The sequence below is a fragment of the Bactrocera dorsalis genome, chromosome 5, assembly GCF_023373825.1.
Source record: "Bactrocera dorsalis isolate Fly_Bdor chromosome 5, ASM2337382v1, whole genome shotgun sequence".
NCBI classification, from domain to species: Eukaryota; Metazoa; Arthropoda; class Insecta; order Diptera; family Tephritidae; genus Bactrocera; species Bactrocera dorsalis.
This window is the reverse complement of record NC_064307.1, coordinates 24628743-24656571: the sequence shown is the minus strand read 5'-3', so window position 1 is coordinate 24656571 and position 27829 is coordinate 24628743. Positions and strand designations below refer to the sequence as shown.

The 27829-nt window shown below is 34.4% G+C and overlaps 1 protein-coding gene across 2 annotated transcripts in view; it reads right to left on the bottom strand.

The window, feature by feature from the left end:
- The window catches only part of LOC105224893 (bumetanide-sensitive sodium-(potassium)-chloride cotransporter), a 35067-nt gene extending 14205 nt beyond the window's left edge, over nucleotides 1-20862 (bottom strand). For both annotated transcript variants that reach the window (XM_049458249.1, XM_049458250.1), the window contains exons 1-2: nucleotides 20650-20862; nucleotides 523-812 (exon numbers count right to left, since the gene is read on the bottom strand). In XM_049458249.1, the coding sequence (XP_049314206.1) occupies nucleotides 523-749 (227 nt within the window). In that variant the 5' untranslated portion in view covers nucleotides 750-812; nucleotides 20650-20862. The remainder of the gene's footprint in view (nucleotides 1-522; nucleotides 813-20649) is intronic.
- Nucleotides 20863-27829: the final 6967 nt, after the last annotated feature.

Here is a 27829-nt window from a genome sequence, read left to right as displayed (position 1 = left end):
TCTTATCCTTTTCCATTGGCTTCCGGTAGGTGGTTTTCCGTACGCCTGTCTACCATATTACTGCACCGTCGAGCAGAATTGGTCTAACGATAGTTGTGTAGCACCAGTGCATGAGAGAGCCCCCATGTTGTGCCAAGCATCTGCCTATTCGCATATAACACCATGGTTTTAAGGTATTCCAATTTTATTCCGAAATTAATAAGCGATTATTAAAGCACATTAAAGTCGGTAAATGTACACTATTTTATTTTTTTTCTTTTAAATAATATGTCTCTTAAAATATTTCAAGAAAAACCGTGTTTTTACTATTTGCAAATGGATATAACCGCTTAATGGTGCAGAATAAGGCTACCGAGATTACAGATTATGCCACGAAGGCAAAAGAATACTCGGGTATAACTTGAGGACCTGCGAAACACTAGTTAGTCAAAGTCTTAGAACCAATCTAGTCGACTAAACGGTCTTACGAAAATTTGTATACCAAAGTGCTACTGTACTTTAAATGTCTAACAAAAAACTTACCTTTGTGTTCGTTGTAAATTCTGTTTATTTAAAATTTCTGTAGCGTCCTCATTGAAAGTATCATCCTCCAATGGCTCACCATCACTATTGAGTAAACGACGATAGACCTCTTGTGGCACTTCCAATTTCACTGTTTCACTGTTCACTTTGTGATTCACAGGATTCACCTGAAAGCGATTTACCGGACGATCGACTGAACTCATTTCGATGGATGACTGATCAGACATATTTTCCTTAAAAGTAAATTTTAGCTACTTAATGGCTTAAATGTTAACGGTATTTCAATTTGTCTGCAAGTAAAGGGAAATGAAAAAGATTAAATAAAATACAGATATGGAACATACTATACAGATGTACATGTATAAAAAAATCATATAAAATGTATGTACGTTGTACAATGGTAACGGAGAAATATTGACTTATATAAATATTTAGTCATGTTTATAGGAATGTATATATATACTTAAAACCCTCATCATCATTTAAAAATGCATTGAAGCGCCAATGCACTCACGTTTTTAACTTACAACTATTTGCCGTTGAACATGAATAATTGAATAGTTGGGTTTGTCTTATATTTTGCATTATCACGTTTCATTTGTGTTACTTAGAAAAACAAAAGCAATAAAAAAGAAAACAAAAAATACTTAAAAATTATTTAACTTCACTAAGCCGTGCTTACACTTTGGTTTTTCATATACATACATATACATATGTACATACAATGAGTTCGTAATATCAACAATAACACATTAAAGTTTCAGTAGAGCTTCCACCCATATTATGAATACTTCCACAATTTTCCGCTAATAAACTCAATGAGCTGTTGATGGGTTTTTATGAGCCGTTTTTTAATGAGCGAGACAAATTACCAACCGGGTTTACAACCAACGCCATGCACTTGACCCACTAGACTATTAAGTTTGGCGCTGATTAAGTTTGATATTTTAGAGATATGCTGGTGGAGACCAAATTTTTATAAAATTGGATCTGAAAATACGCTAAGCTGCAAAACGATTGATTACTTAGACGACAATTCAGAAGGAAATTCTCTAAACTCTCTGGATGTTGAGTCCAACGCTGAAAAAATATGGAAAAAATACGGTGTGTCCCAAAAATAACCAAACTAAGGGTTTCGAGGTTCACTACTTTTTAAAAGAAAACACACAGAAACTTCAAATAAAATGGGAAATTTTTAATATCATTTGAAAGAACATTCTTTGGCCGCGGCTACGTCTTAGTTGGCCATCCGTTGATTCCAATTTTCGATGACTCGTTCGAGCTTTTCGACTGGTAACTGGTAACTGGCGAATGACATGCGTGATATTTTGCTCCAAGGCCTGAATGGAAGCGGCATTGTCCGCTTGGACTTTAAACTTTATATATCCCCATGAGAAAAAGCTTATCGGTGTGATATCATTAGATCTTGGTGGCTAATCAAAATGAAATGAATGAAATTATCTGCTCACCAAGATGTTCTCGCAATAAATCCATTGATTGATGCAATGTGTGGGTGGCGTGATAGTGGTCGCTATTGACGGTTACGTCCTCACCGGTATCATTTTTAAAGAAATATGGATTGATGATTCCACCGGACCTTGCTGTTAGCGAAGAGTTACCTAAATCTCTTACGATTTACCCGGGGTCAGAATTCTTGCGATTGCACTGCTGCTGGTAGCCGATCCGCGTTTGCTGATTTGGCCCGAGACCAAACAGTCCAGTAGTGAACCACAATAGGCCAACGGGCCTCGTAATCATTCTCATATTGTATACTGGTATTGAGGCTGAAGTAACTATCGTCGCAAATTTATCAGCCTTACTGTTGCCTGCAATACTGCTGTGGCCAGGCACCCAAAACAGTATAATCATAAAACAACGCGGTGCTAGCAATTAGGAGTCTAGACATCCTTTCACTAGTCATGAGCTCACAGTCACCGAACTCATGCCTAATATTGCTTTCCTAATATCGGAATAAATAGTCGCCACTCTGAAGGAGGATACGATCTGGGGCAGTAGATCTAATACTACCTTTATGGCAGCCACTAGTGCCTGAAAACTGGGGTTGCTAGAAAGTTTCCGACAGTGTACTTCTCCACTAACCTTACCCGAAAGCTTTGATCCAACAGTAAAAAAAAAGCTCTCCGTCCCCTCCTACCGCGAGTCAGAAAAACTCCCATCACACGCTTCCCTTGAACATACACTATGTGAGCAGAGAAGCACCAGCCAGGGCTGGGCTAATGAAGTCGCTGAGACTAGTTCGTCCAATATATGTACTCCTGTTTCTTTTTCAGCATGTCTAATGCTCGTTTCATAATGGAGTTGGGAACTATCATAGCATAAAAGCTTCGTCTTTTCCTGTTGCTCGTTTAGCAATATTTTTTTCGAACTCGCTAAAATCCAGTTATGTAGTCAATCTTACTATCTTCTGATCAAATTTGACCGGTACTGACAAAAAACCTACATTTTCACGTATTTTAATACAATTGTTTATTATAGCACTCAAAAGACTCGTAGGTTTCTGAGTCAATACAAACAACTTTTTCCAACAGGTGCTACTTTGGACTGAGTAGACAGTTGAAAAGTAAAGCTCTCTCTCGACGAACAAAGACCAAACTCTACAAGACACTCATCTTTCCCGTCATGTTACATGGTGCAGAGAATGATAAAAACACCTGATGAGTCGGCCTTACAAGTTTTCGAAAGAAAGGTTCTGAGAGTATTCAATGCAGTACCCGCCGAGGGAAGCAAAAGAAGAGGAAACCCTCCACTCCGTTGGAAAGACAAGGTGAAAAAAAACCTGGCTAATCTTGGAATCTCCAATTGGCGGCAAACAGCGTAAAGGAAGAATGACTGGCGCGCTGTTGTAAACTCGGCTATAACCGTGTAAGCGGTGTCTACGCCAATAATGAAGAAGTTTAATAGTTAGACAGTTATGGCTCTCATAGTAATTGAGTTTACGTTCCCTTATAATTGATTTACTAATTACTAAATTATCGCACTTTTTAGGTTTTTGAACAATACCGGCTTGTGGGTGTAACAATAATACTTCATAAAAACGAGATTTATATACCCGAAATGGGTTTTGTTAACAACAATTTCATACTTTTACAGGCACAGTGGGAGTTACTTACAAAAATGAGTTAAGGTTCTCTGAAATTCAATTCGTCGACACTTACAGATGAGCAAAAATCTAACAACTATTTTACTGTTAGTTGCATAAGTAAATTAAAAATTCATAACTATAATATAACCAATTCATACCAGTTAGTATGACAACGGGTACAAATGCGGAAAAATATACGAAAAACCGGAACACCAAGTTTTTTTGTTGCTATTTTTTCTCGAGTCACAATTTTACTTGAAATATGCATTGTGCAATAAAGTATTTTAGCTATAAGTTTGTGTTGACAAGCTTTTTGTTGTTTTTCATTTACAAACACGAGCGCTTGCTTTATCCGTATTGACACAGGTATATTGATATTTACATACGAGTACAATTAATGAATAGAAGTGGAAGTGCACTTTCATTGTCCAACATGTAACGGGTCAACATTTTTTTGAGGTTTAGGATATTTCATGCATTAAGTATTTGACAGATCACGTGGGATTTCAGAACTGGTGTCAAAGAGAAAGATGCTCATATGCTTGACATTTTCATCATGAATAGACTTACTAACGAGCAACGCTGGCAAAACATTGCAGTTTAGTACCAAAATCAGTGTTCGGTTTTTTTTTTTCGGACAAATTGTGTTCAGCGATGAGGCTCATTTCTGGTTGAATGGCTACGTAAATAAGCAAAATTGCCGCATTTGGGGTGAAGAGCAACCAGAGGAGCCGTTCAAGAACTGCCCATGCATCCCGAAAAAATGCACTGTTTGGTGTGGTTGTACGCTGGTGGAATCATGACCGTATTTTTCAAAGATGCTGTTGGACGCAACGTTACGGTGAATGGCGATTCGCTATCGTTCGATGCTAACAAACTTTTTGTGCCAAAAAATGGAAGAACTGAACTTGGTTTGACATGTGGTTTCAACCAAGGATGGCGCTACAAATGCCACACAGTGAGGAAAGTTCTATGCGCCATTTTGAGGGAAAACTTCGGACAACAATTCATCTCAAGAAATGGACCCGTAAGTGGCCACCAAGATACATGCGATTTAACGCCTTTAGACTATTCCGGTTTGTGGGGCTACGTCAAGTCTAGAAAGTCTACAGAAATAAGCCAGCAACTATTCCAGCTTTTGGAAGACAACATTTTCCCGAAGAAATTCGGGCTGGAGTCCGGCCGAAATGCTCGAAAAAGTTGCCCAAAATTGGACTTTCCGAATGGACCACCTAAGACGCAGCCGCGGTCAACATAGCAGTTTAAATGAATTATCTTCAAGAAAGTAAATGTCATGAACCAATCTACGTTTCAAATAAAGAAACCGATGAGATTTTGCAAATTTTTGCGTTTTTTTTTTTAAAAAAGTTATCAAGCTCTTAAAAATCACCTTTATATCTGGTCAACATGTTTCCAACAATATTATCCAAAGAAAATAATTAAGCTCGAATAAAAAGAGGCACAAAGCAGAATTTGGAGGGATAAAATCCATATAACGAAGTATTTACATTTTCGAAAACGATTCTATTTCTACAGAAAAAAAATTAAAAAATGGAAAATAGATAAATTAAACGATTCTATAAATTTTCCAGACCGGAAAGTAAACAATGGACAGTTAAATGCGGTAATCGAAATGCAATGTACACAAAGCTATGTTCTATACATAGTACATAAGAGGACGGTTCGATAGGTACTTAGCGTACAAAAGAAAAACGAAATTTTGGAAAAAATTGAGATTTATTTCGCCTCTTTGGTCAATTTACAGTTATGTTCCAACTTTTTTAAACCTTCTGAAAAATAAAGCATGAAGTATATGATGGAAGATGGAGTCATGTGTAGAAGTTCAAGCAAGTGAGGAAAGTTCTCTGAGCGCCATTCACTTGGGAGTGGACAGAAACGATTCTTTTACATATGGCTCAAGCAACTCACGACTTTCGGTCTTAGACCAAGTATCCTCTGGGTAGCCAAAAAACATCCGTTTGAAGGCGAACTAAAGTGAGAAGGCGAAAATAGAAAACGGCATCAAATGAGATACCACCCTTTCACGATTACGATTTAAGGGCATGCACCTGGAATGTCCGGTCCCTGAATTGAGAAGGTGCCGCTGCCCAGCTGATTGATGTTCTCGTAAGAGTATAGGCTGACATCCCCACCGTCCAAGAAGTGCTGGGGCCGGACAAGGACTGTGATCAGTAGATCCTAGTGGTATTACTACAGTGGCACAAAATCTGTGCAGGATTCGTGGTGGAAGATAGACGCAGTCGCCGAGTCCTGGGGCCCGAAATATGGTTATCTGTAGTACTAGATTCCAGTATAGGAAAATTTATCAAGCTACCTGCCTGTCTCCGGAGCGAAAAGCCAACAACCAAATCGATTTTTTATAAATGGAATAGAATGAAGTATATCAACTTATTAGAGCCGATAGTAAACAGATGAGATTTTTTTAACTTTTTTCCGCAGTTCCAAAAACCACAAAACTTCAAAATTTTTTAAGCTTCATCTGAAATTCATTTAGATATACTCTGATAAAGGCCACGATAATCGAAAGAAGCATTAGAAAGTGTCGAAAATTTTGTCAGACTATTGCAAGAATCAGAAGCTTGTTGTCCGGTAATTACCATATTCGTCCATTTGTACACCTTGCTATAGTATATACATATGTACATACTACATATTTTATTTTTTTTTATGCATCACGAAGATATCTGTGAGTAAGGCTTTTACAAATCAACAATGTAAAGTTTAAAATCGTTTCCGATAGCTTTGCCTAAAATTGGTAGCCCATTAAACCCAATACGGCTACTCGTGTGTGATTTGGCGCGTAAAAGTTACCCAGTAGGAATAAAGAAGGCTTGAAACTGCGGAGATATTTTCAAACTTAAAGAAAGTGATAGATTCTTTCTCACGAGCAATGGTTAGAGTAAATAGTCATAAAAAAATTAAGTTTTTGTTTACCTCCAGACTTTAAACACCAAATCAACTAACGAAAAATGCCGTGTCTCCAAAGAACTGCAGCCACTTCAACTTAGCACTCCACTTCAACTCACTGTGTACTTAAGTTCAGTAATATGATATTTGAATAAACTAATTGCAAGTAATTTTACAAGCTATAAGGAAATATCATGTTGCTTGCACTCTTAACTTTTTCACTCTGTCCATTAAACCGTTTATTATGGCTATATATTTACGAGTATTATTTACCTATTATATTATGCACACACACACTCGTATTGTATATGAAAATATGGTAAATGTGTGAAACCCTTCGTTTTAATTTACGCGCTGACATGTGGCATGCGTCAGCCGACGCTATGAAGAAAGCTACACGCTTGTCACGCGGACTTTGCCGGCATTTGAGACATTCCGTCATCATTCATCATACCAATAATTTTTGCCAGCAACTTAAGCTTTTAACTGCTTAGCGACCATCGTGGTGGTGCATTAACCCATTTTATAGTAGATATATGTAATCGCCACGATCAATTGTCGCGCGGATATCATATACCAGATATATTATCTATTTGTATATATGTATTTACAAATGTGTGTATGGATCCTATGCGAAATGTGCCAAGGGCATGCATTCAGTGCAAATATGACCACTCACGTGCAATACGCCATTAAGGATATAATATACTTATATGTATATCTACATATGTATATATTATATACTAGACATATGGAAAATTTAAACACAAGGCTGCTAAGACAAATTGAGTGTGATAATTTTAGAATAGATTACTCAAGTTTAGAAACTCGGCGCCTTTACCTTTACAATATACTATTATACAAGTACAGTAATACATAGAGACAGTTATGCATAATTACTACGTTCCCGTAGTAGTCAGAAATCGTCAGTTTTTACTGGAAAATTATCTAGTCTTTTTATTGTTGAGTGCAAAAGTCACAAACGATTATTCAAATTTACTATGACTGACGACTTTTGTAACCCAAGTAAAGGATTCGAGATAAACAAGTATTTTCAAGAAGAGGATACAAGCTTATTCGATCTACATATATCTTCTGCTTCTTCTTCTTTAATGACGTAGACACCGCTTACGCGGTTATAGCCGCAAATCTCATTCGAGACTGTTTTTTTCTTTTTATTGTGGTTGTTTTACGTGGCCTGACTCAACTCAGCACATAACCCTAGAAAGCGATGTTTTGCCTTCTCACTTGTAGGATGTCTTAAAACCGATGTTTTTTTGGCTATGCAGAGGATACATGTTGTAAGCCTGGAAGTCGTGTGCTGCTTGAGCTATATGTAAAAGAATCGTTTCTGGCCACTCCCAATTAAATGGCGCTCAAAGAACTTTCCTCATTTGCGTGCACTTCTACACATGACTCCATCTTATCGACTCTTCGGTCTATATCTCACCATTCATAATAAAGAAGTGTGTAATTATAATAGGAGTTAAAGCTTTTTAGCACATTAGATCAATCGTAGCGTCATTAACAATACTTGAAGTCAACAAGCAGAAGTCAATAGATAACTTTTATTCTTTGCTTGAAGACACGGACTACTATAGTTTGCCCCGATGTATGAGATATACGTTTTATATCGTCTATCTTTTTTGAGTTTTTTAAACGAATTTTACTCTCACCTGTACTAAGTGTCATAGTTCGGATCTCCAGTAGCAGCTTATAGCATATGGATGTGAGTGTATTCCTTGGCAAGATACTTTCGACGATACAAGTTTCTAAGATGGGCATAATCACACCATTACCACGTCGACAAAACTCCATTAAAGGAAAACGTATAAAATGCCATAAGCCAAAGCAGTAAAATCCTTTAAACATTAACTGGGGACAACTTAAAATGTTTAAATAAATCAAAGGGCTGAAGCCATTAAGTTGATAATTTTATTTTCACACTTAATTAATTGAAATAACACAATTAATAAATGACTGCTATCCATGAGATGCATGGGAACTTTTACATCATTTGTATGCTAATTAAACACTACTTTGGACAATTAGTTAATTGAAATTATATAATCGTTAAGGTGTATTGAGAATTAATTAGCAATTAATTTAAAAAGGGGATCCTGTGTTTACGTGAATCACGAGACGATATGAATAAATGAAACTTCATCCGTATACGAGTATGATGCTCAACAATATATGTACATCTTGGAGCTACTTACGATGACTAGAATAATAGTGAGGAATGGCGACGTTAGCTGTCAATAAAAATAAAATTCTGGAGCAAAATATGAATGAGAAAGAGATTTTAGCTTTGTCGAACTAATGTAAACTATGTAATTGGCGTAGAAGATTTGTATAAGTATGTTACCTCCCGTCAATTTCACTTCCTCTATGGAATAGTGAATATGTGTGAATAATATTCACTGAATATACGCATGTCGATAAATCGAAGGTAATTCTACACGTGTACGACTCAAATGTTTTGGTCATAAAATTATGCATTGATTATAATAGTTGTATGTATGCATGTATAATACTAATGAAAATTAAATAATTAATTTAATTAATAAGATAAATATACTGATCTTTTAATTATTACTGACGATCGTCCATTTAAAACAGAACAAATACGTACTGTATGTTTGTATGCACATATTAGGGTGTCCGTTATTTTTACAATGGATAAAAATATCGAACAAAAAATTTGTCTCAATTTTTGTATTTCTAACTAAATTTGTAGTGCGGATTCCTTGCGAATATTGGAGAAGGCTTACACAATCTTACGAGTGGTACAATGTCGTCATGTCTCCTTCTGGGCGACTTTCGACCTCTTAAACTGATGAAAATATTAAAAAAGTGAAAGATATGATGATCGTCAGGCAAGGTTAGAGAGATTGCAAGAGAGCTCCTCATCTCTCGTGAGATTGTTGGAACAATTTTAGTGCATATTTTGGGTATAAAATGCGTTCTTGCTCGACTCGTCCCGATAAAATTGAACTTTTTCAAAAAAAGGACCGTAAACAGGTGTATATGGACGTGCTTGATCGTGCGAATTCGGATCCCATATTCATGGCGACTATTAAAACTGCCAATGAGACATAGGTTTATGAGTTTGACATGCAAACAAATCAACAATCATCGGAATGAAACGCGCTGAAGGAGCTGAAGTCCATCTCAAAAAGTGCTTATGAAAAGTGTTTCGAGGACTGGAAAAATGTTGGTATAAGTGTACTCGTATTACATTTAATGGGGATGAGCTTGAAGGTGACAAAATAAATTTAGTGAAAAAATTCTTTGATTATAATATAATATTTCCCAACTTGTGGGTTTTTTCTTTGAAGTCAAAAAATGTAGTGTAAAAAATCTAAATATCCTATGTTAAATATAAGGGGAAAGTAGAATGATTTAGGTACGTTTAAATAAAAAAAATAAAGAGTTTACATTCGAGTCATTAATTTTCTAGGGCAAAAACAAAGACAAAAAAAAAAACAAAATAGATAAATAAACTTGGAAAATAACGAACACCTTCGTATGTATGATTGTATGTATGATCTTAATGCATAATGATGTAAAAAGCCGGCTGTAACTATCCAAGAAGACTGCCACATATGTATATAATATATACATACATACAACCATCGGTAGTTCGATGGCATTCAAAAATATGCTGATAAATATTTATCAGTTAGGAAATAATTAAAAATTGTGCGTACTAAATTGGTATTTGAAAGGTAGCGTCTTCTTTATTGAATAAATATATACATAAGTATGTATGTAAGAATGTAAGTATGTTTGTATATGAGTTTATGTTTGCCAGTATCTAACTTGACATTGAAGATAGCGTCCGAAAAGGCAATAACACTTTGGTATCTAGAAACTTACATACTTACAGATACATATATGTACATACAGTATATGTATATACATGTATGTATATAGGCATATTTATCTTTGAAGATATTTTGTAAGCATATTGTTGTTAATGAAGGAGTCTTACCATGCATATGAACTTGGCCAAGGTACAAGGCTAGTTGGTCACAACAGTGAGGTTTTTAGTGACCATAAATGAACTAAAATGCAACTCTGCAACTGTCAAGCAGTAACAATGAAACTAAATATAGGTTTAACAAGAAAAAACGTTAACTTCGGCTGCACCGAAGCTAATATACCCTTCACAGGTGCATTTCCTTTAGTAACTATATACATATGTGTTCAGTTTGTATGGCAGCTGTATGCTATAGTAATCCGATCTGAACAATTTTTTCGGAGATTATGTTATTACCTTAATCAGTAATCTATGTCAAATTTCGTGAAGATACCACGTCAAATGCGAAAGTTTTCCATACAAGCCCTTGATTTCGATCGTTCAGTTTGTATGGCAGCTATATGCTATAGTTAACCGATCTGAACAATTTCTTCGGATATTACATTGTTGCCTTAGAAAATAATCTATACCAAATTTCGTGAATATATCTTGTCAAATGCAAAAGTTTTCCATACAAGAACTTGATTCCGATCGTTCAGTTTGTATGGCAGCTATATGTTATAGTGGTCCGATATCGGCAGTTCCGACAAATGAGCAGCTTCTTGAAGAGAAAATGACGTTTGCAAAATTTCAAAACGATATCTTAAAAACTGAGGGACTAGTTCGTATATATACAGACAGACGGACGGACGGACAGACGGACAATTGCTAAATCGACTCAGCTCAACATACTGATCATTTATATATATACTCTATAGGGTCTCCGACGCTTCCTTCTGGGTGTTACAAACTTCGTGGCAAACTAAATATACCCTGTACAGGGTATAAAAAGAAGTAAAAGTACTCTCAATTGTCATTTGAAGGATTAAGACGTATACTAATATGGTTATAATCAACCAAATGAGATCACTCGGTTAGAAATTATACATACAGTTCTTATAATTATATTTAACAAAATGTCATGAACATGAATATACACAACAACAAAAGCCCATCATAAGCTCCAACTTAAGAGTGATTGAAATGAAGAAAAGGTTAGTTGTATTCAACCTTACTCCAATGAAATTATATCCCTTTTCTAAAAGCGAAGAAATATCTCAATACTATAACGTCTCTACGGATCTGAGTAGCTATATTAAAGACTGTGGGGAAACCAAATTCTTTGAAATCGTTCAATAAGATTGGTCTATATTTAGATCATCGAGATATCGAACGACACCCGTGACATAATTTTGATAAACTGATAATATTTCACTAGGGGGAATCACAACTAAGTAAGTGCATTTGAGCACTTTTAAGCTCTGCTCCTGCCATACTTCATAATACGATCGTAATTCAACTGTTTTTACAAACTTTTCCAATATTTTGTAATAATAATACTGTAATAAATTTGAAAAGATAAACTGTGACAGGGTTTAGACCAACATTCTGTGACGAGGTGTGAATTTTACGATCGTCTCATATGTCTCCCACTTAATTTCACTATTTATTATTATTATTATTATTACTGCACATTAAATTTATAATTATAATTAGTTTGGCGCCTATACATTAGCTGTGGTTTACACTGCTGTCAAATTGATGAATCTTATGAGCCGCACCTTTGTGTGAGAAATGCTATCGATGGTTTTACAAATCTTGCTTTGACGATAGTCTAAGTATTTTCATTTTTGTGGGTATTTGACTTAATATCGTAACAATTTTCTTCGCCTTTTATATTCTTCTTCTTGTTGGCGTAGACATCCCTTACCAGCACGCCAGTCGTTCTTCCTTTTCGCTGTGAGCACATGAGCAAGCCACCGTAGGCGCTGTCATCGTCCATGCCTACGCACCATATAGCAGGACGGGAATAATGAGTGACTTATAGAGTTTGGTCTTTGTTCGTCGAAAGAGTAGTTTATTTCTCTATTGCCTATTCAGTCGGAAGTAGCACCTATTGGCAAGAGTTATTCAGCGTTGGATTTCGAGGCTGACATTGTGGTTGCTGTTAATACTGGTAGATAGACGAAATTATCTTCGACTTCGAAGTGATGACTGTCAACAGTACCCGAGTGCGACGACTGTTTGTTTGATGACAGGAGATATTTCGTCTTGCCCTCGTTCACTGCCAGACCCATTTGCTTTGCTTCCGTACCCATTCTGCTGAAAGCAGAATTAACAGCGCGGTTGTTGAGGCCAATCGTATCAATTTCAAGGGTAGGTGCACAGTCTTATAGAAGATGGTCCTTCTCTATTTAGTTCTGCGGCTCCAATTATTTTATTCAAGAGTAGATAGAAGAAATCGCACTAAAATTTTGCATCCGTCCTTTTCTCACTAACAAGCCGCTCATTTGGCGGAACAGCCGATATCGGTTAACAATAGCATCTCCTATACTAACTGATCGATCAAAGTTCGTATAAGAAATTTTTGTATATGGAAAGTATATTAAGGCTTCGGTACAGTTGAAGTTATTGTTTTTTCTTTATTCTTTTTTAAAAAATACCTTTCGTATTGCATTAGCAATGGCATTTTCTATAATTAGCAAAAGTAGTTCCTGGAAACTTTTGTGTTTTGTTTCATATTTAAAGTAGACTCGTGATGAATTAAGCTGACGCTTCTTTATTGATCATCGTAGACCAGACCGCTTCACGCTGAGCCTCTCCTGAGAAGCATCTCATTATTAATGTAGTGCTTAGTTGGTTAATCTGTGACACACTGAAGTGATCTGACTTAAAAATTCTGAGAAAACATCAGCAGCCGAATATCCAAAAATTTTAATAATTGTACAAAATAGGTCTTAGGACATTATTTTTTCCATACTCGTATGTCTGTATGTATGTATGACCCCCATAAGGGTTACATTATCAAACTTTTTGACTGCGACACAGGCAAACATACAGAAACAACAACAGCACCAATAAAAGGCGAACTCTTCTAGTGACCCATTGCGCTCGAGCAACTAAACTTAAGTACGTAAGTATGTGCTTAAGTATGTTATGTATGTATGTATGTATAAAGATTAGCTGGTACTTAAGGAAATATGAGTGTACATGTGTGTGTTGGTGTTCCGTTGATGAGCACGATAGGAAGACTCTACACCCAACTAAGTATGGAAATGCACAAAAATACATACATTTGTATGCACGCTTTGTATATATGGTAAACTTAGATAAATACATATGTATGTACACATATAAATGCACACATTTACATTTATTTGTATATATACATATACATACATATATACTCATAAGTAGATTCATTCAAGAGTCTGCAGACTATCATTTTGCACCTTGCACGAGCGCAGTCTAAGATCAAGCGCTGAGAGAGCGCAGTTTATTTTAAGCTTGACGGCAATACTCGTGCTACCGTTATTAAATAGTTGTTGCTTGTGCATATGCGTGGGCGGATTTCGTATTTTTTCTTTCATTTCCGACAAAGTTTTCGTTTGAGAAACACACAAGTGCATAAAAGTCATATGTGCTTGTATATATGTGAGTACGCGAATGTCTGTATATGTAAATATTAATCGTAAATGCATATATGTGCATGGACACACATACATATATGTACATACATCTTACGTTGTCTGCACTTAAGCCAATGCCAATGTCATAGGTGATTTTCATTTTGATATTCGGAGGAAACGCGCCCGGCTTTGTTTATTTTGATTTATGTATATTTTTATGTACTCATATTTATGTACGTATGTACATACATACTATATGTATGTACATTAGAGTGGAGCGAATATTTTTCTATGAAATCGCGTATCTGTCTTTTCTGAATAATCGCTTGTCTGGGAGATAAGTGATTTATGTAGTTGTCCGATTGCGAAAAATGATCATTAGAATGTCAATATGCATCTTACATACGTAAATTTCATTCGAATATCTCAAAATTTTACGAAGACATTTTTATAATCCACAAAAGATAAACCCTGCCTTCAAAATCGCTGGCTCGAAACCAGTTTTAGACCCATATTCCCTCAGACAAAGTTGTTTAAAATGATCCCAAGAACATTTTTGCAACCGTCATTTCATAGAAAAAAATCGACCCACTCTAATGTACATATGTATGTGCCGAGGAAGTCTTAGATTAATATTGATCATAGTCAATATTATAACAGCTTATTTAAATACTAGAATTGACTAAAAATATATTATCACCTAACAAAGCACTAGAGAGGAGTCATATTTCAATACAATTTAATCGTTTTCGTATGCCCTGAACTGGGTTTATGAAGTGTGTAGCACCCAGAAGGAAACCTTATAAAGTATACAAATATGGTAGATTATCAGCGTCACGATCAAAACCGATTTAGCCATATTCGTCTGTCTATCTAAGTATAAACGAAAATTAGTTCCTTAGTTTTAGAGACATCGATCTGAAATTTCGCAGACGTTATTTACTCCAAGAAGCTGATCATTTGCCAAATCCGCTGAAATCGGACCATTATAGTATATACATAGCTGCCATACAAACTGACCAATTGTCCATTATGGAGCACTTTTTTATTTGAAAATATACTTATGTCCCTTCACGAAATTTGGCATAAATTACTTATTATATAACTTTAACTCGACAAGAAGGTTGCAAATCTTTGGCCGGTTACGTTTTCAGATTTAGTTATGCCTATTGTTGCCATAAATAGCAAATGATACAGATATTTTGGATATACTATACACATACAATAATCTCTTCGGTCAGTTAGAATAACATTAGAACGCCATTAAGTGGTTACATGGGTTTAAGGGTTTCAAAACATTCATTATTTTTATTGTTTAAGAAATTCTACAATACCTCTAGCATATTGTCCTAAATTTTGATCCGAGTAATAGTTTCGGAGATACAGCCTTGATAACTTGTCGATCGAGGCTAGCTAGGCTAAGTGCGCCGTCTTTAAACGCATTTTTTTCGAAACTGTGTTTTTAAAAAAGGTCTGACCAAAATCCAATTTTCATTTCTTTTTCCTCCGTCTAAGTTCTGAGTTAAGGTTTTAACTAAAACCCGTATTTTCACTTTAGATGATCCATCACTTTTCCAAGTGGTCACCGGAAATGGCATCGCATTTCTTTGTTAATAGTGTATGTTTGTAACAATAAAAAATTCTAATAAAATGTTTCATTTTTTATATGAGAAAAAAATTGTTGAAAATGGCTGTTTTTTACCCGAGGAAAGCCATGTAACCCCTTAAACCGGACTTTTAGCTTTAAATTCTGTAGAATTTATTTTCGCACTACAAGGAAACTGTTCTGACGCCCAGGAGACATCAGCAACAAATGAAATGAGTCCATAGATGAATTAGCAAAGAAATGATTTATCTAGGTCTGAAAGAATCTCTTTTTGGATCACATGGATGGACATCATCGTTTCGAACTCTAGGAAAGAGCGAAGTATAAAAATTTCGGTCAGTGTATGAGTTAAATACAGCATATGCATATATAAATGCTGATCCTTGGTTGACGTTTTACATCTTAATATATTTCCCTGGCTTTGATTCCTGCAAGTTTCAAGAGTATAAAATGTTCGGTTGCACTCGAACTTAGCTTTGCTTACTTGTTATTATTAAAAAAACGTGTATACACAGAAATATATCCAATAACCGCACGTTGTTATTATAAGATAGTCCATAGGGCGCATAATAATATTAAATAGAAAACTTTCAAAGAAGAAAGTTGTTTGTGGCTTGGCACGTGAATGACTTTGAAATTCGATTTTTTGGAAGCATTTTCGTGGAAAACACGTTCATATGTGCATATATACATAGTAAACACACTTGTGCTCATCATGCTTCTGCCGGCACATGCTCTTAAAGCATACTTACACAAGAGAACAACGAAATGGTGCAATACATAAAGAAATTGTTAACAAAATCAATCAAATTTCATTTTGAATTGAACAAATGATATGAAACTCGTAACCATTTTTATACACCCATGAATGGATTAAGTAGAGAGATTATCCTTTGACTTAAAACTCTAAAAGTAATTCTGATGATTAGTACTTTTACAACTCTTTCTGTATTGTTACCTTTTATATGTTATATTCTAAAAGGCGTACTCTAGTCTAGAGGCTGGAATATCGACCGTTTTTTGGAATTAGTTTTTTTAGTATTAATTTTTCTCTCATTTGTTTATACCAATTTCAAGAGCACACAAATTATATTAAAAAAAAGTCAAGAAATATAAGAACATAGTTTTGGATTTCCTTTGTATAAGTGACCTTTTAATATATAAGAATCAGGTAGATTCCAGCGAATGGCTTAAATATATTTATTAATAATGGATATTAAGGGGAATAGTCTAGATATCGTACTTTATACCAAATATATTTTATTGATTATAGTCTGAGTAAAGAGAATATGTCAAAATGTAAGGTTAGAGCTGTTACATTCCAATAAGATTTTAAGAAGTTCTCAGAATGTGATTTGGAATGCTGAAAAACACTGTTGATGTTGTAGCCGAGTTGACAGTCTTTGAAGGGATAAAAAATACGGGTCCGTTCCGGTTACGTAGACCCGACTGTCATGGGAACGGGCTGACTAAGATCATGGTCATTGCAGTTTTTTAGACCAACATAATTTTTTTTACTGTATACACTGTTATGACAGCTTGTGTACGTACACAAATAGATTGTTAGTGCTGAGGAAATGCTTTTTTTTTTGTAACCAAAACGATTAAAAAATAAAGAATACAGAAAGAGTATGTTAAAAAACGTGGCACACACTATGTATAAAAAAGAAAATTCTTTTACTTTGCGTGCATAATAGAGGGATTCACGATATACGGTAACATCTAATTTATTGGCGACTTAATTTAAGAAAAAAGTTAATTTCTGGCAGCACCGAAACTATAATACCCTTCACAGATACATTTCTTATAGCATGAAAGTGTATAAAAATATCTTCAACTTGATTTTGATCGGTCAGTTTGTATGGTAGCTGTATATTATAGTGGTCCGTTCTGAACAATTTGTGTATGGGTTTAGCTTTTTACTTTTTTTAAGAGTTTGTTTTTACGTTCTACTTTTGATTTATTTTAATATATTATGATAAGGCTCTTTCAATTATAAAAAATTCCACAAGCAGCCACGTTTTGTTCATGTTTGTAAATTCAAATCTCTAAATTTACGACAACTTGTGAATTTACCCAGCCTAATATAAATACATTCTTTACACATGTATTTGTAAAGAAACTCTAAATTCCCACGTAGCTATTTGCTAAAAAAATGAAATACTTTTGTGTTTAGTTCAAAAAACGTGCGCAAATTAAAAATAGCGAAAAATAAAAATAAATATCATCAAACAAATAAATAAAAGATTTTTGCAAATAAATGTGGCACTATAATAAGCACTATAGGTATAAATAGGCGGTGTGGTTTGATATGCATATATAAGATGAAAATAGTTTCTTTGAAGCCAAAATTAATAAATTTAAAAAATTAAGTGCATTTTTTAAATTAATTTGATTACAAATTTTTTTAAACATTAAATATTCAGAACAATCCCAATTAAATTTTTAAAGGATTTTGTTTTACTTTTTTAATAATTTTATGATGAATCTAGTATTTGTGAACTTTTTTTGAAATTTAAAAACATGAAGTATTCATATACTTTCGGCAATAAAAATAATATTATGTTTTAGTTTTAAAAATTATGTATATACATATAAATTTTTAATGAATTTGCTATTAAAATCAGCTGTCATATTTTATAATTAATTTTTTACATAACTTTTCACAAAAAAATTTAAAACTTTCAAAGTTTTTATTGATATATTTTTCAAGTTTTCACTTTCAAAATATTCTTATACCCTAAACAGGGTATATTAAGTATATATAGCACATATATGTACATATGTAAATGATCAGCGTGGCGAGCTGACTCGATTTAACCAAGCCCACCTAAGTGTCTGTATACCTATGTATATGCAAACTAGTTCCTCGGTTTTTGAGATAGCAGTCTGAAAATTTGTAAGCATGCTTTTCTTGCCAAGAAATAGCTCATTTGTCGAAATCGCCGATATCGGACCACTATAGCAGATAGCTGCCATACAAACTGTGCGATCGTATTCAAGTTCTTGTATGGAATTTTTTTTAATTTGATGAGATGTTTTCACGGTTTCAAAAAAATTGTTCAGATCGGACCCATACAGAATGTGGCGAACTGAACGTCCAAAAGCAAGGTCATATAGAGAAATTTTTTATTTGTGAAATTATTATTTTAATTTCGGTGCACCCGAAGCTAACAGTTTTCCTTTTTTTTTGATATATCATTATTTTGTTTTAGTCTTAAATGCAAAAATTCTCATTAAAATTATAAAAAAACATTTACCAGTAATTTATTTATAAATATTTAATTGTATATCAGATTTAATTCATTAATTTTTTCACTTTATTTAAAAAAAAATGGTTCTTCTTGTTTCCTTTAATATCTTGCTTTGCTGAATTTTAAAAACGGATTAATTATTTTTGCTTAAAACTTTAAATATTTTAATCTTCAGATATGTGAACTTGATTTAATTTAATTTTCAATTTAATTAACTTTATTACATTTTTATATAATTTTTTCTTAAACATTTTATTTTCATTTATTTTGACCATAATATATTTAAATTATTTGTAATTTACATTTTTGATGGTATTCGCTGGAAATAATTTTTTTTGTTTCTCTTTTGGAAACCACTTCTTTTCAAAAATATAAATTATAAATATTTTGAAATAAAACTTTTTATTTATTTTTTGTAAGGAAGAATTATTTTTTTTGCTATTATTGTTGTTGTTAATAATAATTATTGCCGTTACTATTGTTTATTAACAATAAACTATTCTGTGTTTCGTTTTTTATGATAAATTATAATACTAAAGTTTTACAAAAATTTGATATGAAACCATGATAATAATAAATAATTAAAATTTTTTTGTAAAAACTAATTGAGCTTCACCTTTAAAATTATAACTATTTCAATAAATATAAAATACAAAAAAAAAATAATTATTTTGTTAAAAAAAACTATGTACAAAAATTAAAATATTTAATTTCTAAATAAATTTCAGAACAAAAAAATTAAAACTTTTAAATTAATATATATTTTAATAAATATACTATATTTTATATAAATTTTATTAAATAAAATATTTTAATACTTGCATATATGTACATATATATTTTTGTTTTTTTAACAAAATAATTAGAATACTTTTATATTTGATATATTTAAATTAAATTTTTTAATTTCAAAGTTTTCAATATTTTTTATTCTGAAATTTATTTACAATTTGTAAATTAAATAAAATATTTTAATTTTGCATATAATTTTTTTAACAAAATAATTAGAATATTTTATTTATTTAAATTAAATTAATTTTGCTCTACTTTAAAGAAAATACATATGTATGTATATATTTTGAAAGTAAAAATTTAGTTATTTTTTCTTTAATAAAAAGGATTATTACACACTGTTATATGAATTATTCTGCAGAAATTAATTACTTATTTATTATTATTATTTTTATATTCATTTATAGATATATTTTTAATACACATTCATACTTATAATTTTTTCCAATTCTTTTTTTTTTTAATTTTCCAAAGCAAATTAATTTATATTTCACATAAAACGTGACTTATCAATCCTTTTCTCATAAGCACAAACACTTTATCATTTAAACGGCGCAGAAGGATAAGCAATCTTTTCCCACAGAAATATCAAAACTTTCCACTGTAGCAAAGAGTGGCATTTTAAACACACACACATAGGCATCACCATGCACACATATCCGCATATTAACTCACGCACACGCCAGCAAAAGCGGATGCCAGCCAGGACACGCGCACACACAACACTAGCAAAACCACAACAACAACAACAAAAAACTTTTACAAGCGATTACGACAATAAAACGTGATATCAAGCCCATAAAACACTGTCGGATCGCGTGAATATTTGTTTATATTATTTAGTTGGCTTTCGCATTAGAAAAAAGCAAAAAAGCAAGAATAATATAATATATCTTGTGTAACTTTGGTTTGTAACTGAAGCTTGGCGAGAACACAGCTGCATAATCGTGCATATAAATATATATTTTTTACTTTGCATAACAATTATTTTTATATTATTCAATATTTACATTTTTTGGCGCTCGAAAATATTTTTTTATTCACTAATTTTTTCTTTAAACTTTAACGGTTTGACTTCTTCATTTTCGTTTAATAAGTTTCCACAAATTTCTATGTTTTTGTGTTTGTTTACTACGCTCAAAGTGAAATGTTTGAATTTTCGAATTTTTCCGCACCAGAAGACTACACTCATTAAGAGCCACTCGAAGACTGGAAAAGACAACGGCTCCGAGACCATAAAATACTGTAACTATTCGACGAGTTCCCGCCGCTCGTTTGCTAGAAGCAATTATTCGCTTCACACACAGATACTTTTGAGGCACACACACGCCAACACACACTCACTCATGCATACATACACACATACGCAGTGGCATATGGCATGCCGATTTACCGATTTACCGCTTTATCGTAAAGAACATTGGCAGCGCCGAGACGCGCGATCAGTGCAACATGAAGTGCAAGCAGACTAGCTCATTGAGAATTTAAGTGACAGCGACAAAGCTGCGAAGCTCCGAAGCTACCTTTGCATGCTAAGCAGAACGTGTACTTGGGCAGCACATACAGACACATGCATAAATATGTATGCATAGCCGCAGTCATTTACATACATATGCACATATCTGTCTGTCTTGTGTAGCTCAAAAAAGCGGCGTATTTGAGCGCACTACCTAGTTAGCAGATACATACATACATACATCCACTCATACACTCGCCGTAAGATCGTGTTCAGAGTGTGTCGCTGCACGATTTCATGGGGTGGGTACTACAACAACAACAACACACATCAGTCACAGCACTATTCTTGCATTTTTCACTCATACACTTGTAAAGTGTTGCCAAGGCTGACTGGCCATCACTACCTACAGTAGGGTGGTACTTTAGATGTTTTGTGAAGTGTAAATTTTATATTTACACGTTGATATTTATTTGTACACCAGGGTGTTTAATATTGCTGTATGTTAAGAAAACATGTATATACATATAAATATATATCTAAATTTGAAAATCTGTTATCAATCAGTTTGAATGACAGCTACATACATATATGCTATAGTGGCTCGATCTGAACAATTTGATTGGAGATTTTAGCAAATCAACATCTTCTTGGAATATGCAGTGCGCGAAATATTCAGATTAATACAAAAATAGCTGGGAGAACTGAGAGCCGAAATCCACGCTATTGGATCTCCTCTGCCGTCTCAAAATGCCTGCTTTTCAACGGCCTTTTTAGGCAAGGAAACAAAACAAGTCCGGGGGAGCACAACTAATGAGGTAGCTGTTCACAAGAAAGGCGTTGTGAGCCGAAGTGTTGTCGTGGTGCAACTTCCAATCGGCTGCGATGTCTTGTTGGACCTGATCGACGCTTCGTTGAATCTCTTGAGGAGGTAAAACTTGGCATTGACGGTTTGTCCGAGAGGAACAAATTCATGGTGGACGATGCCTTTGATATCAAAAAAGACAATGAGCATCATTTTCACTTTGGATTTGCTCATTCATAGGCGACCTCTTCCGGCCTTCCAAAAAAACCAGTGCCACTGAAACACACCACTTCTCGCTAAAGCAATTTCTGCGTAAGACTGCTTGATCATATCAAACGTCTCTGTCGCAGATTTACCGAGTTTTACACAAAATTTAACCGCGTACCTCTTTTCTAAGAACGCTGCATTTTCGGCTTGCACCGAAATTTTGGTTGAAATTTGAGATTTTTTTAATCTGCAAATAATAGTTATATCTTCAGTTCACAATTAACAACTACTAAAATACCCAAGTAACAGATAGCAATCTTAAAGTGGATACAAAAAGTAAAGTGGACTAAGTTTAATGAAACAAATCTCTTACATAATATATGAAATACCCAAGAATAAGAATATCATATCTAACATTAGCATTTTAATACATAACTATCAACCAGTAATTTTGGATATGAACCCTAACTAACCTCAATAATATTATGTTTTTTTTAGAGCTTGCCGAAATTTTATTAACAACTTTAGCAATTACATATGTATGTATATACGAAAACTTTTTGCTCAGAGTGTACTTAATGTGATCCATCCAAAATTGTGTGAACAATATGTACTGGTTTGTGTCTGTGTATTGGTTTACTCGTCCACATATTTAAAAGTATTTGAAGTTGCTTTGAAAACAAAAGCCCAGCTTAATATGCAAAGGTGTATCTTCCAATTACTGCATTGTTTTACAGTTTAAGGGCACTGACATGCCGCCACATGAAGACTAGAAGGAAATGCAATCATCATTATGTGTGCTCCATATTCTAAACAGAAATTTAGGTTGAAGTTTTCTTGGTTTAATATTTTTTAACTGTTCGTGAATGAGTTCTTAAGTTAATTACGATTAAATCTGCTTCGAAATTTTGTATATCATTCTTTATTATTTGAATTTCGAAAACTTGGAACTTAAAAGTAGTCCATTGCATGGGCATTTTGATTGAAAAACACAATGTGACTTATGTATATAAAATAGTTTCGTTTTTGAAATTCAACTGAAAGAAAAATTAACGAAAATTCTACCTAAAAGCAGAATATACAATTTAGAACGAAGTTCGAAATCACAGGGCATTCATCTTCAAAGAGTTCACCAAAGAAATATACATATATGCTGTACGTTGAGATATAATTTGAATAATCAAAATTGTTTCCTATAAATAATTAAACATCAAGAAATGGAGGGGTTTAGATTCAGATGTTCATCTCTCAAAATAAAATATACGAGACCAAAATAACAAGTTTCGAAATATTTCTTGATCCATGTTAACCATCAGATTTACTTTTTATTCAGTTAACATAGTCATAACTTGGAATAAAATATTCAGCTGATAAATTCAGTTGGCTAGATCGAGCTGAATACAAAGTATCTACCAAAATCTATTAAACATAACATCCATTGGTATGTATGTATATCATCTCATCAATATTGGCACGGGCTCACAATAAAAAAAAAAATTGTCACGTATTATAATAAAAATTCTTATTGTCGTCTTCAAAATTGGCTACTGATTTTCGGTTTTGGCTTATTTTTGAAGCACCGTTTGCTACATACATTGTTGAACAGTTTCGAATAATAGTTATAAACCAACGTCTCGTCACCATTAATGATGCGTTTGATGAATGTAGGGCGTTCAGCTATGTTGCCAAGCATCTCAAGGTTCTACTAATCTAGGAAAGAAAGCTCTTTATCGATTCGGTTTGCACGATCAGCTAAATGAACCAATCCGAGTTAAATTTGATCAGATGATATGTGCTTACATAGCATTGTATTTAGTGTAAAGTGATAATAAGTGAATCGATTTTCTGCTTGACGTAGTGTAGTGAATCAAATCAAGTTCCTCGAAATTGAATATATTATTGCTTTATTATAATAGTGAAATTTTCTGAAGAACCCTTTAGTATGCAATTATTTGTGAATTAAGATGTCTTGGAAAAATGCTGTTCGCATAATAGAACGAGATCACTCATAATCCAGTTTTCTATATGGTTTTTCATACTATTGAGCTCAATTTCGCACTAATAAACTAATAATAAAACTGCTGGCTCAAATACATTGTGACAAAAAAGCACCCGGATAAAAAGATCGAACAAAAAATTTGTCTCAAATTGCATTTATAACGAAATTTCAGAAACACAAGCCTACGAGTGGTACAAAGCTTTCAAAGACGGTCGACAGAGATCGTTGAAGACATGCCATGCCATTCTGGGCGACCTTTTACTTCTTAAACTAATGGAAATATTAAAAAAAGTGAGAGATATGGCGCTTGAAAATCATCAGGCAGGTGTTAGGAGAGATGGCAAGAGCGCTCGACATTCCTCGTGAGTCCGTTCGAATGATTTTGGAGGATATTTTGGGTTTGAAATGCGTCCTTGTACGACTCGTTCCGATAAAGTTAAATATTTTTGCAAAAAGGGTACGATTGTGACCGAACTTAAAGCCAAAAATGCAATGAATACCATCAATAAACCATCGTAATCACCGGAATTGGCTCCGTGTAATTTTTTCTTGTTCCCCAAACTGAAATTGTCGCTCCTCGGAACCAGTTTTCAGTTGATCGAAGAAATAAAAGAAAATTCGCTGAAGGCGCTGAAGGCCATCCCAAAAATGACTTATGAAAAGTGTTTCGACGACTGGAAAAATCGTTGACATAAGTTTTTTACCTCGAATGGGGATTACTTTGTAGGCGACAAAATAAATATTATTGAATAAATTAATATTTTGCGTTCTATTTATAATTTTCCAGTACTTTTTTTGTCACAATGTCTGTGAGAAGGTAGTAACATGAAATACTTTCAGTACTTACACCAAATTCTAACGGTATTATGATTCCAATGCTAAAAATAGTATGCCTTTTTGTCTGTTGATAAAGCAATACTCGTATTGTGTAAATCTGTACTTTATAAAAGGTAACTAAGTGCATGTCATCTTCAATTCACCGAAACGCACACAAAGAGTGCATTAGTTTTACATTTACATTTGAAAAGGCCGGAAAAGCGAAGTTGGTTTTTTAGGTGTTAAGTCATTAAATGATAGTGAACCAAACAAGCTTGGAATTTGTAATGAATGTGAATCACACAGAAGTATTAATTGTAGAAATAGATATAGTAAATATCACATACATATTTACATTACATAGTAGCACTTAACATTTCAATAGAAATCGTTTCATTTGGCTTACTTTACCACTGTGAGTATTGTTAGCTTACAATTATTTACTGGATTTGCTAGAAGTACAAGAACTAGTTGTCTATGTTTGGATAAGCTTTATAAGGCCAATGCGAGCTTATACTGCTTTAGTAAACCTATACAAATACCTGTACATATAGTATACATATATGTATATGTACGTATCTATGCACACACGGCGTTTTGGAAATATCATTGGGTGGATTGTGGGCTAAAATATATGCAGAGTTTAATAAATAATAAAATATTCAAAGAAAAAAAAAAAAAATTGATTACAATGACAGAGATTCCTAACGGGTGCTTAACGCACGTGCATTCACCAAAATAGAGAATAACACACGAAGCTTTGTAATATGAGTAGCATGCATTTGTTTTCTCCTACGATCAAACATTTTTTGTGTGAGCGAATATGTGCACTGACTCATTTCTGTATATTAGCATATGTATGTATGTATAACATTTCTATAAACCATGTGGTTGCTTATACTAAACATAAGCAAGGGCACTAGTTCCATTTGGAACAATAGTAGAATAACAGATAAATACCGACAGTTGAAGGGGAAACGAGACGTACATATTTGCAGATAAAAAAGGGAGGCCGAAATTCGTGAGTACGAAGAGCTTGACAAGCTGGCCGACAGGGCTAATCCTCGAAAATTCTACGAAAAGATGCGGCAACTAACAGAAGGTTTCAAGACCGGAGCATACTCTTGTAGAACCCAAGGAGGTGATCTAGTGACTGATGCCCAGAGCATACTAAAATTATGGATGGAACACTACTCTAGCCTGCTGAATGGCATTGAAAGCATAACAGCAGGTGATGGCGTACCCGATTCCCCAATCGATGACGATGGAGCAGACGTTCCATTGCCCGACCATGAAGAAGATTGAGTAGCAATTACCCGTCTGAAGAACAAGAAAGCGGCGAGAGCCTGTCGGGCGAACTATTCAAACGCGGCGGCGAAGGACTGATAAGGAGCATGCATCAGCTTCTTTGTAGAATATGATTCTACAAAAGCCTGCCCGACGTTTGGAATTTAAGTATGCTCTGCAGAATCCACAAAAAGGGAGACTCCACAATCTGTGCCAACTACCGTGGGATAAGTCTCCTAAACATCGTATATAATGTTCTATCGAACGTATTATGTGAAAGATTAAAGCCCACCGTCAACAAACTGATTGGGCCTTATCAGTGTGGTTTTAGACCTGGCAAATCAACAACTGACAAGATATTCAACATGTGCCAATCTTGGAAAAGACTTGTGAAAAGAGAATCGAAACACACTACCTCTTCGTCGATTTCAAAGCTGCCTTTGACAGCACGAAAAGGAGCTGCCTTTATGCCGCGATGTCTGAATTTGGTATCCCCGCAAAACTAATACGGCTGTGTAAACTGACGTTGAGCAACACCAAAAGCTCCGTCAGGATCGGGAAGGACCTCTCCGAGCCGTTCGATACCAAACGAGGTTTCAGACAAGGCGACTCCCTATCGTGCGACTTCTTCAATCTGCTGCTGGAGAAAATAATTCGAGCTGCAGAACTTAATCGAGCAGGTACAATCTTTTATAAGAGTGTACAACTGCTGGCGTATGCCGATGATATTGATATCATCGGCCTCAACACCCGCGCCGTTAGTTCTGCTTTCTCCAGACTGGACAAGGAAGCAAAGCAAATGGGTCTGGCAGTGAACGAGGGCAAGACGAAATATCTCCTGTCATCAAACAAACAGTCGTCGCACTCGCGACTTGGCTCTCACGTCACTGTTGACAGTCATAACTTTGAAGTCGTAGATAATTTCGTCTATCTTGGAACCAGTATAAACACCACCAACAATGTCAGCCTGGAAATCCAACGCAGAATAACTCTCGCCAACATCGCTACAGGTGCTACTCGGACGTATTATGTGAAAGCAAAGTCCTCTCGATCACAAACTCTATTAAGTCACTCAGTGTGGTTTTATACCTGGCAAATCAACAACGGACGATGACAACATCTGCGACATTAAAGAATTGTGAAAGAGAAAGGTTTTGCGAAAGATGAAATAGTCTGTATGCGTTGCCACGACGACATTAACATAGTTTAGCGAATTCAGAGACAGCGGCTACGTTGGCTAGGTCATGTCGTCCGAATGGATGAAATTAATTTAGCTCTGAAAATATTCGACGCAGTACTCGCCTTGAGAAGCAGAGGAAGAGGAAGACCTGAACTCTGTCGGTAGAGAAGGACATGGCTTCGCTTGGAATATCCATTTGATGCCACGTAACGATAAGAAGAAACGACTGGCGTGCTGTTGTTAACTCGATTATAATCGCGTGATCGGTGCCTACGCCAGTAAAGAAGAAGAAGAACAAGAGCCTGAAGACGAAAGCATGAGAATATATCGGCTATACCAAAACTAACTTACCTTAACTTCTTGACAATATAATTTAATTCGGTGAAAAGAGAAATATTATTAATCTATTTGATACATGTATTCTAAACCCTCATTGAAAA